The sequence below is a fragment of the Geotrypetes seraphini genome, chromosome 10 (assembly GCF_902459505.1).
Source record: "Geotrypetes seraphini chromosome 10, aGeoSer1.1, whole genome shotgun sequence".
Classification (NCBI taxonomy): domain Eukaryota; kingdom Metazoa; phylum Chordata; class Amphibia; order Gymnophiona; family Dermophiidae; genus Geotrypetes; species Geotrypetes seraphini.
The window spans coordinates 1171533-1183575 of record NC_047093.1 but is presented as its reverse complement, the minus strand read 5'-3'; the positions used below and the strand labels follow the sequence as shown (position 1 = coordinate 1183575).

Below are 12043 nucleotides of genomic sequence, written 5' to 3'. Positions count from 1 at the left end.
CAAATCAAGTTTCAAGTTTATTTAAAATATTTGATTTGATCGCAAAATCCAAATCCAATGCGATTTACACTTACCTATAAAATTGGGTTAAAAACCAAAAAAGTCATAATAATTAAACTAAACAGTTAGTACAATTTTATCAGACAATACATGTGAAAATGGGAAGGAAGGAAAAAAAATAAAGGATTAAATACAATTCGTAAACAAATCCAATATAATCTTCATTATATTTACGTTTGGACAAACTGGATTGCTTAATTGACTTTAATTTCTGTCCATTGTTTTCTGTATTTTCATTTTCTCCCTTACTTTTCTCAGATCTTCCCCCAAAATTATCCATTTTAACTTTTTAGGGCTAAAATAACTATTGCATATAAAATAAAATTACTTGGTGTTATTTTTCAAGGACCAATCAAGTCAAAGAATAATGATTTTTCTGGGTGGTTGTAGCTCACAAGGGCAGATGCTCTTAATATTGACACTCTTGTACACACAATGTGCACGTCATCTATTCTAGTGTATATTTATTTTATGAATTATTTTCTTATGAAGGGAATTTTAAAAATAAAGTAAAATTCTGGAATCTCTTCATGGCACACAGTTTGTGAGACACTGCCCTAGGCGTCAAATCCATGGTTCAGAGGTGGGGGGCATCACAGATGAATCTGATGGCCTCAGCAATTAAAACAAAGGCGGCACACTTTTACAGCTGAAGATACCAGCCCAAAAATGCAGGGTTGGATGCATTAGTCCAGCCATTTCCGGAGATGGGGCTCTTATACGTATTCCCCCATGGCCCATTCTAGGTCGAGTCATTCGGGGTTGGTAGTCATAGTGGTACCCGATTGGTGTGCAGACCATGTGGACCTAGTTGTCCTCCAATAGGACAAAGGCCTCAGACTACTGGTCCAAGTGGATCTTTTCACTCAGGGTCCAGTCCCTATGGAGAATCTGGAACACTTTGGGCTTAAGGCATGACTCTTGACCGGGCTGCCCTGACGAGCAAGGGTTACTTGGACATGGTCATTGCCGCTCTGCTTAGAGCTAAGAAGCTGTCAAAGGTGGCAGCCTAAGCTAAGGCATGGAAGTTCTTTCACCACTGGGTTGCTGTGGATGATGTAGCTCCAATTTCGGTAGACCTAGACTTTTTGCAAGAGGTACTTCAGAAGGGTCTGTCAGTTGGATTGCTGAAAGTGCAAATAGCAGGTCTTGCTTATTTTAATCTCGGGGGGGGGGGGAGGGGGAGGGAGGGAGGGAAAGAGGCTTACTGGCCTTCTCACCCAGATGTTGTCCGATTCATTAAAGGGACTCTTTGGTTGCACCCTCTGGTGTGTCTCCCATTCCTATCCTGGAATCTTAACACTGTACGTATTGCACAGTTTCAGTAAAACTCTTTATGAGCCCTTATGGGTGGCTTCTCTTCTGGATATTACGGTCAAGATGGTATTTCTAGTGGTGATTACGTCATTGAAATGAATCTCAAAGTTACAAGCTCTGTCCTGTAGGGAGCTATTCCTTAAGATTATGGAAGCAGGGTTTTCCTTATGCACGGTTTTGTATTTCTTACTAAAAGTAGTCTCTTCCTTCATGTCAATCAGGAAGTCCATTTGCCCGCTTTTCTAAGAAAAAGGATAAAGTGTTACATTTGCTTGATGTCAAGTGAGTGCTTCTTTGGTACCTCAAAGTTACCAATGAGTTTCACGTATCGGATCACCTTTTTGTACTGACCAATCAGGCTAAGAAAGGGAGGCTGGCGTCCAAAGCCTCAATTTCCATATGGATTAAAATGGTCATTTCCTCTGCATATGTGGGCTAAAGTAAGCAGCCATTGATTGCATTGAAAGTGCTCTCTGCCAGAGGAGTTGCTACATCATGGACGGAGACTCGGGTGGTTTTGCTCGAAAACAGCTTGCACGATCTAACTTTCATACCTTTACCATGTAGAAATAGCAGCCAGGAAAGAAGCTGCTTTTGGGTCCTCCGTTTTGAAGGCAGGCTCAGGGGGCCCGGCCTAGACTCAGGGGACTGCTTTGATACATACCTTCTGTTCAGGACCACTAGAAAGAAAGATTAGGTTCTTACCTCGATGATCTTATTTCTTGTAGATGTGTCTAGTAGTCCTGAAGCCCCACCCTATAAGGGGGCTTCACTTGCCCGCTGTCTTACGATCAGTCTGAAAAAAAAAAAAAAAAAAAACCTGCAAGAAAGTACAGTCTGGTCGAAGTCTTTGCTTGATAGCAAGATATGCGAGTAGCTAAGAGCTCGACATAGTTGCACATAGTTTTGATATCTGTTTTGATCAGTTACTTGAATGTTATAATGTTAATTGATATGTTTATTACAGAGCAAACAGAATTGTAGTGTTGGGCATTTTTTCCCTGTGTCCCTCCTTCCAGTTATGTTTGTCATTTACAGTGCTTTTGTACAAACTGAGGGGGTAGGAGAAGCTTCCTGGGAAGGAGGTGGAGTTCAAGGATGATTGACAGCACCTTGTGGGTTCAGATGCATAACCATAAGGTTCAGGACCACTAGGTGCATCTACAAGAGAGATTATCGTGGTAAGAACCTCATTTTTCTAAGTAGCACCAGAGTGGCCTGTTGTGTTATTCACTCAGATTTTGTAGCTGGGCTAGGCGCTACCTGATGAACATAAGCCCTACTGGGTCAAATCAATGGTCCATTTAGCCCAGTGGCAAATCCAGGTCACAAGTACCCAAAGAGCAGCTTGTGTGTTTCATATACAGTGCTGCATGAGCCTAGTAGCGCTATAGAAATAATAAATAGTAGTAGTCACATTCCCAGTTTTGGTACCTTCCTTTTACCACCCAGAACAATATAGCAGCCAACATCTGTACAAAGGTCTAGTTCTTCCTTTCTCGTGTGTGACATTTTTCATCCTGTGCTCCCCTAGTCTGGTTTGGATTTTAGGTTTGCTAATGTGTTTTTTTTTTGTATATGTAATTGGCAGGGTTGCAGGTCAGCTTTTGTTTTTATACCGCTTTTTTCTAAGCTCTAACTTGTAGTTCTTGTATAGGTTTAGCTGAATTAGCAGCTCGGAAATACAAGCAAGCAGCAAAATGCTTTCTATTGGCCTCATTTGACCACTGTGACTTCCCTGAGGTAAGCACCATAAAAGTAAATGCTACTTATTCTTTCTACTGATCGGCAGTTCTTTCTCTGTCTCACACGCCTTATGTCTCTGTGTCTCATGTGTGCTTCCACTGCTGTTTGTGTCTCTCTAAAGAACTGTTCCTTGCACATCGCTGCCCGTTTGTGGGTGCAGCTGACAAAATATGTACTTCACAAGCTTCATGTTCTGATATTGGCCTATTGTCTGCTGGCATGTTGCAAGTTTCATTTACCCCCCCCCCCCCCACACACACACACACACAATTCTCCCCTTAAAAAAGAGCCTTTGGAGCCATGCATAGGAGCATCAACAATTCAGTCCAACTGCTAAGCCTTTCAAGCCAAGCATTTCATCATATCACTCAGATGTTTGGTGCATCACAAAGAGGCATTTTCCCTTTTTTATTTGTCAGTTTGGCTCATTTTTCCCTTAGAAGTCTATTCTTCTCTGGGAGACCCTTGCCAATCTGAGAGTTAGAGAGATACTTTTTCAAAGGTGCACCCTGGGTGCCAGTCATTTGTTGACAGGAGAATGGAAGATGTTTTCCTTGCCTTCCAAAGTCTGTTCAGTATCTCGACAATGCACCAAGGCCTGACCAACCATGGTGAATGGAATATGCAAACCAGCACAGCACTGTTATAGTCTTCAGCATTGTTTTTTTAATAATGTCACTCTTCCTTTTTCTCCAGCTTCTGTCTTCCAGCAATGTGGCTGTTTATGGTGGGCTTTGTGCTCTTGCCACATTTGACCGTCAAGAATTACAGCGCAATGTTATCTCCAGCAGGTTGGTGGCATTGACATTCTAGAAGGGGAGCAGTGATAGATTTGTAAAGATTCTGTGTACACAGAAGTGGAGATTTTACTAAATTACTAAATTTATGTTTACAGCTCCTTTAAACTATTTCTAGAACTTGAACCTCAGGTGCGAGATATTATCTTCAAGTTTTATGAATCCAAATATGCTTCGTGTCTGAAGATGCTTGATGAGATGAAGGTGAGTTCATGTACAATTATCATCCATTTTCCTGCTGGGTAAAGATTTGATCACATTACTTTGAATGTTAAGGCCCAAGAGCCTAAAGTAAAAACACAATTTCTTAAAAGTACTGAAGTTTGGATAGAATCTCCCCTGTTCTATTTGGGTGTTGGTGTCTAGACAGATGTAGATACGATGCATGTCTTCCAGTTATATTTATGTAGAGTTTTTTTTTCCCCAACTTGGTTTTGTGTGCACAAGGGTACATAAGAATTGCCATACTGGGTCAGACTAAAGATCCATCTCTTGTTTCCAAAAGTGACCAAGCCAGGTGACAAGTACCTGGCAGAATCCCAGAGTGTGACAAAATTCCACAGCACTTACCTCCAGGGATAAGCAATGGCTTTCCTCAGCTCTGCTTTTAATAGCCTAGTGGTTAGAGCAGATGCCTCATCACCCTGAGATTGGGAGTTTAATTCCCACTGCATCGCCTTGTGACTCTGATCAAGTCACTTAACACTTCATTGTCTCATGTAAACCATAAAGAAAAGGCGGTATATCAAGTCCCATCCCCTTTACCCTTTACTGGGTGAATTACACAGAACTACCATATTTTCACGCATATAACGCGCATACGCGTATAGCGCGCGGTAACACAGCATGTATGTAAACAAATTTCCATATAGCGCGCACATGCGTATACCGCGCATGCTGCTCATTGAAGTAAAACCTCCTCCTGCCTTACCGCTCGGAGTTCTCCTGCCTTTCAGCCCCGAATTCTCCTGCCTTGCCGCTCGGAGTTCTCCTGCCTTTCAGCCCCGAATTCTCCTGCCTTGCCGCTCGGAGTTCTCCTGCCTTTCAGCCCCGAATTCTCCTGCCTTGCCGCTCGGAGTTCTCCTGCCTTTCAGCCCCGAATTCTCCTGCCTTGCCGCCCCAACTCTCCTCTCGCCGCCCTGCCCTCTATCCCGAATCGCTGCCCTGCTCCTGTCTTGCTGCCCCGACTCTCCTGCCCTTCCCCCGCAGTGTGAGCCAATGGTTTTAACCCGTGAGTTTAAAGCGAGTTAAAACCAAAGGCTCGTGAAGTATTAATAAAGTAAAAAAAGAAAAAGCAGCTCGCAGCTCTGTAAGCATGCGCAGACCATCTACAGACAAAGAAGATGGTCTGAGCATGCTTGCACTCAGTTGTCTGCGCCAGGTTGTCAGCGCGCCTTTGTTGCGGCACGCTTTTGACCTGTCACCGTGACAGGCCTTTGTCGCGGCACGCTTTTGATCACCGTGGCCGTGTCCCCCCCTCATCCCGTTCTGTTGTCTATCTGGCCTTGTAATTGGCCTAGTGACCCATTGAATAGTATTTTGCATATACAATAGCATCCCAGCCATTGGGTAAGCCTATAAAAAATCATTAGTGCTGCATGTAGAGCCCACATTTTAATTTCGATCTCTTCAGATTGGTATTCTGCATTTATCGATTAAATTTAAATTTACCAGTAAAGTTTTTTCTAAAACGCCATAATGCCAGGAATGAGACGAAAGTCATATACAGCGGACTTTAAGCTTAAAGTCGTTGCGAAAGCTGAGGAAATAGGCAACCTTGCCGCAGCGAGAGAGTTCGATGTTGGAGAAACATCGGTGCGTGAATGGAGAAAAGATAAGAAGGAACTGGAGAAATGCAATCCGCGAAAACGGGCACGTCGTGGGGCCAAACCAAAATGGCCTCAGTTGGAGGATGACTTGAAGCAGTGGATTCTGGGGAAAAGGGAGCAAAATCAATCAGTCTCTACCGTTGCAATTCAGATGAAGGCAAAACTACTTGCCAATGGAAGATGAATACCCGACTTCAAAGCTGGCTTCACATGGATCTCGAAATTTATGAAAAGGAACGGACTATCGGTTCAAATGAGAACAACTGTTGGCCAGCGACTTCCGGATGACTGGCAGCAAAAATTGATCGATTTCCATGACTTTGTTGCCAAAGAAATATCTGAACTTGTCATCACTGCAAAGGACGTCATCAACATAGATGAAATTCTAATGGCATTCGACATTCCAGCGACAAGAACCGTAGCCCCCACAGGTACTAAATCTGTTGCCATCACCACAACTGGGCATGAAAGAACGTGTTTTACAGTAGTTCTTGGTTGCTCAGCTAGCGGGGTTAAGTTAAAGCCCATGGTCATTTTCAAAAGGGTCACTATGCCCCGTGAAAAACTGCCCACCAGTGTGGTTCTGCACTGCAACAAGAAGGGATTGCTGGGCTGCGACATAATGAGATTGGGGGTAGATAAATGCTTTAGGGCAAGACAGGGTGCATTTTTTTTCAAAAAAATCCTTGTTAATTTTTGATGCCATGGCTGCCCACAAAGAAAAAAATGTTCAGGCCAACATTAATTCTACTGGTGCCCACATCGCTGTGATACCTGGAGGCCTGACGTGAAAGCTGCAGCCACTTGACATCGCAGTGAATCATCCATTCAAGACTTTTGTTAGAAGGGAGTGGGAGGAGTGGATGCAGAGCGGCACGTACAAGTACACACCCACGGGGTGGCTGAAGCGGGCAACTTTCACAGAAGTCTGCAAGTGGGTGGCTTCAGCATGGGATAAAATAACACCAGATACTATTCGAAATGGATTTAGAAAAGCGGGCATTGTTTATGAAACCAATGACACTAATCATGCAGCGGAAGGAGACAACAACACGGATATCAGCGATGATGATGACGATATCACTTTGGAAATAAACGAGGATCGTCTGCAGGCCGTGCTCACTTTATTTAATGATGATGATGACAATTCGGATTTTGATGGATTCAACGATTCAGATGACTGTGATGATGATGACTGAATAAACTAGTAAACTTTGTTTATTTACAACTTTACCGTAATTACGGTAACTATTTAGATTATTTTGTCCTCGATACTTCGTTTGATCTAGATTAAATGTTATAGTTTATAAGAATGAACATGTGATTTCTGTTCTTGTTGCTGAATTCATACTCACTAACTCGAGGGCTCTTGATCTAGATTAAATGTTATACGGTAGTTTATAAGAATGAACAGTTTTTTTTCTTTTAACGGTTTTGGTTGGAGGGTGTGTGAATGGTGCGTGAGTTCTATGTCTGGTTGAGGTGGTTGAGGTGGATTGAATTATTTAGCTGAAGAAATTACGGTAGTTACCCCCCCCCCCCCGCCCATTCCACACACATTAATTCTCTTCCATTTTTGTTCCCATTCTAAAAAACACTGATAAGTTCCCAGAAAAAAAATGCATTAAAATAAGAAGTGAAAACAAAGGCCCCTACAGATGAGAACATAAGAATAGCCTAACTGGGTCAGACCAATGGTCCATCATGCCCAATAGCCCATTCTCATGGTAACCAATCCAGGTCACTAGTACCTGGTCAAAACCCAAAGAGTAGCAACATTCCATGCTACCGATCCAGGGCAAGCAGACACTTCCCCCATGTCTTAATAACAGACTATGGACTTTTCCTCCAGGAATTTTTCCAAACATTTCTTAAAACCATCAACGCTATCTGCTTTTACCATAACTTCTGGCCACTTCATTTTTAAGCTTACATCTTTCCTTCCAAACAGAGACCTTGCTAGATATCAAATACAGAAAGAACAAGGTAACTTCACAAGGACTTAGCTGTTCAGGAAATGTGAATCTCCTCATACACCCACCATATAGTGCAAAAATGTGCAAATGTCTGGTTTTTTTCTTTCGATCACTACATAGCCTAATGCCACACAAGCAGCACTGTTACAAACATATTCTGAAGGTCAATGCTAAGGTTAACAAAGTTTCCTTCCTTGGACCACAAGGAGATACTGACAAACCACTGGAAGAGATCCCAAAACAACTACCCAGGCACAACACCCAAAGACCCACTCAGTGTGTGAACCAGTTGAGTGGAGTGGACTAACTGGGGGGTAGAAATGGGCTCAGAGTTTGCTCAGCAGAATTTCCCAGACCACCTCTTCCTCTCAACACATTGACACGCTGGTGGGTTTATTTTATAGCTTATTCACCCCCTTTGGCTTCTCCTAACAATACAGGCCCCCCCAACCCTGAAGGCCTGTCCCCCCTTAAAGGTCTTCCTGTCCCCCCTTGAAGGCCTGCCTGCCTGTCCCCCCCCTTGAAGTCCTATTCCCCTCCTTGAAGGCTTGCCTGCCTGCCCCCCCTTGAAGTCCTGTCCCCCCCTTGAAGGCCTGTCCCCCCCTTGAAGCCCTGTCTCTCCCCCTTGAAGGCCTGCCTGCCTGTGTCCCCCCTGAAAGCCTATCCCCCCCTTGAAGTCCTGTCCCCCCCTTGAAGGCCTGCCTGCCTGTCCCCCCCTTGAAGTCCTGTCCCCCCCCTTGAAGGCCTGCCTGCCTTCCCCCCTTTGAAGGCCTGTCCCCCCCCCTTGAAGGCCTGCCTGCCTGTCCCCCCCTTGAAAGCCTATCCCCCCCTTGATGGCCTGTCCCTCCCTTGAAGGCCTGCCTGCCTGTCCACCTTGAAGGCCCGCCCCACCCTGAAAGCCTGATGCCCCACCCCGAAGGACCGCTGGCCCCCCCACCCTGAAGGACTGCTCGAACCCCCACCCCGATGTCCGATTCATCCCCCAGCCCCCCCGCACCGTTTTCAATAGAGAAGCAGCCTGCCGTGGGTTCGCGATGCCAGTGAGCCCTGCGCTGCTTCCTCCGCCGCGGTCCCGCCCCCTTCTCTGACATCAGAGAAGGGGCGGGACTGCGGCAGAGGAAGCAGCGCAGGACTCGCTGGCATCACGATCCCTTGGCAGGCTGCTTCTCCACCGCAAATGGTGCGGGGGGGGGGCTGGGGGATGAATCGGACGTCAGGGGGGAGGGAACCAGCAATGTAAAAAACAAATTGTATAACGCGCTCACGGATATAACGCGCATGGTTATGCTCGGTTTGTAAAATCGTGTATAGCGCGCGCGTTATATGCGTGAAAATACGGTACTTTGTTTCTCTGTCTCTGTTGGCTGGTCGATGGACATGTTCTGTACTAGTCTGATAGGATTAAAGGAAAGAAAATGATCAGGTAAGACTAAAGATTTAGCTGCCAAGCATTTCAGCAGTCTTCTAGTTTTTCTAGATCACTTTTCACACTGCCTACTCTCTCTGCTGAATCCACTCTGTGGCAAATCTTGGTGTTATCTGCAAAAGGACACATTCTTAAGCGTCTCTCCAGACCAGCACAATTCACTGATGGGTAATAGCTCACCATGTCCAGCAAATGGAGACTGAGAACAACGTGAGCTATTATCCATCAGTGAACTGTGCCGATCTAGAGAGACCAAAAGAAAGAAAATTAGCAGGTAAGAACCTAATTTCTCCTTTTCCATTCTGACCCTTTAGTGATATTGCTCACAAAGAGTTTCAAAAAAAATCAGCCAGGACCAGCCCTCAATGTACTTGTAAGGTTTGATGTGCCCCCACAATGTTAGGTTGTAGGGGTTCTGTGAGGTGCCCTTACAAACGCCAGGTCCCGGGTTCAATACCGTCACCGAAGATTCACCAGGAAGTAGACTCAAATAAGAAGCACAGCCAGAGGTGATTGCATAAAGAATATTTTATAGAAATAGGCTTACAGAAAAGTAGGATTCATAAAAGTTACAATTACAGAGACTGCTTCTGTGTTCTTGTGAATGAGAGAGAACACACAAAGAGAGAGAGAGAAATAGGGGGGGTGGGAAGGGTGATGTCCCAAGCTTCAGGTAGAGAGCAAGACGAACAAGAAGAGAGGTGTGATGTTGCGAGGGGACTTTTATAGTTTGGAAACTTATTCTAAAATACAGAATCTATTGAGCTTCAATAGAAGTTAAACATCCCCATCCGTAGTAAACTTGTGCTAGACAGAAGAAGAATAGGCTGAAGTCAAATGTAATTTCCAGTATGCCTCTGACAATAGTTTCTGATTAATCTTAGTTATCTGTGCACCTGGACCCATTGTATATCCTAAGCTGTCCATCCTAAGCATCAGACATTAACACATCTTCTTAGCACCTCTTTGCCCCTCTTAGCTGCAAGTTGGTTTGTAATCATGATTTAATTAGGGCTATTTGAAACTGTCTTTAGGGCTGTATGCAACAGTCTGCCTGGATGCTTACTATATATGATCTATCTGCATCAACATCCCAGCGTCAGATTGATATAATTTCCCATAGGCCTTTGCTGACATTAGTTATGCCAACTGAAAATGCTGATTGCTAGCAATAGCTATGCTGATATTACTAATCTTGACAATTGAATGCTGTTTTCCTTATCCTCTTGCAGGGCTGCCCAAGCCGGTCCTCGAGATCTACTGGCAGGCCAGGTTTTCAGGATATCCACAATGAATATGTATGAGAGAGATTTACCTGCACTGCCTTCTTGGTATGCAAATCTCTCTCTCATGCATATTCATTGTGGATATCCTGAAAACCTGGCCTGCCAGTAGATCTCGAGGACCAAACTTGGGCAGCCCTGCTCTATTGAATGCCATCTTAACCCCCTCACCCCTGAGGCTTTCCAGCTTTTTATAATGAACTATATTAACCAGATCTTGAGTTCAGAGCTGGAAGAGTATAGTGCGTGATTATTGAAGGCCAGTGATTTTATTGTGGTGCATCTTTAATTATTGGCTCTTCTTGTACAGGATAATCTACTTTTGGATATGTACTTGGCACCACATGTCAGAACACTGTATACACAAATCAGGAACAGAGCTCTGATCCAGGCAAGTATTCCATCCGTTCTTGTTCATAATTAAAAGAGCAGGTATAATAGAAAAGCTGAGGAAAATTGAGCAGGAAGGGCATACCAGCTCTTGGGAGTTTGGTGATATTATCACAGTTCTGAAGGTGCTTTGAGAGTCCATGTGTTCCCAACCACCAAAGGAAGTGAGAGAAGAATCCTGTCTTTCATAGAAAATTAGCACTGGCCAGCTACGAAAGGGGTTCCAGGGAGGAGAAAGGCCTGCCAAGCTGTTGTGGGTTCTGGAGAGGGAGGGAGGAGGCATGCTTCACCACAGTAGGTCTCTGGGAAGGAAGCAGGATATGCTCAACTATACCAACTCCTGACTCCGTCCCTTCTTCTTTGCTGCACCATATGTCTGGGACAAACTGCCTGACTCAGTATGTCATACTCTGCCTCTGACAGTGTTCAAATCCAAACTCAAAGGCCACTTCTTTGAAGCTGCTTCAGTTCCAAACCCCCCTCTAAGCACGATACCTGTCTTATCATTCCCTCTGTAATTCCTCTATATGAGCACTGTTTATTGATGAATCTTCTTATCCAGTTTGTCTGTCTTAACTAGATTGTATGCTCTCATGAGCAGGGACTGTTTCTGCTATGTTTTGATCTGTCTAGTAGTGCTAAAGAAATGATAAGCAGTAGGAGGAGGAATTGGAGGTAGTAAGGAGGAGAAAGATGTTTGCAGCCACCGGGATCTCTACAAATTCATTGATTAACTTCCCATTTTCTGTTTCAGTATTTTAGCCCCTATGTGTCAGCAGATATGCGCAAAATGGCAACAGCCTTTAACACCACAGTGGCAGCACTTGAAGATGAGTTGACCCAACTGATCCTTGAGGGGTTAATCAATGGTAGAATTGATTCCCATAGTAAGGTGAGTTTTCTACTTCCTGCACTCCAATGTAAAATTAGAGAAACTGAGCAGATATATTTAAATTTAATCTACCTTCTGTTGTTGCCTTCTCTCCTTCCACCTAATAACATTTGGTAGCAGTATTCGGCCTGCCGTAGTTGGTGGCTTTTAAGCTGTGGGCTAAATTAAGATTGGATGCTTCAGTGCAAGACCATCCTTGCCCTCTGGCGTAGAACATTTGAATGTGTGCCAAAATCCATTTAGTTTGGCAGAAAAAACTAGGCAAGCCTTTATACTGTCCTAATTTTGTTTGTTTACTTAATCTGTTAGCGGACTGACTATTGCCAC

At 44.2% G+C, this 12043-nt stretch overlaps 1 protein-coding gene across 10 annotated transcripts in view; it reads left to right on the top strand.

The window, feature by feature from the left end:
- GPS1 (G protein pathway suppressor 1) overlaps positions 1–12043 on the top strand; it is a 285648-nt gene that overhangs the window by 186151 nt on the left and 87454 nt on the right. For all 10 annotated transcript variants that reach the window (XM_033962197.1, XM_033962201.1, XM_033962205.1 and 7 more), the window contains 5 exons: positions 3035–3120; positions 3820–3914; positions 4019–4124; positions 10745–10825; positions 11579–11716. In XM_033962197.1, the coding sequence (XP_033818088.1) occupies positions 3035–3120; positions 3820–3914; positions 4019–4124; positions 10745–10825; positions 11579–11716 (506 nt within the window). The remainder of the gene's footprint in view (positions 1–3034; positions 3121–3819; positions 3915–4018; positions 4125–10744; positions 10826–11578; positions 11717–12043) is intronic.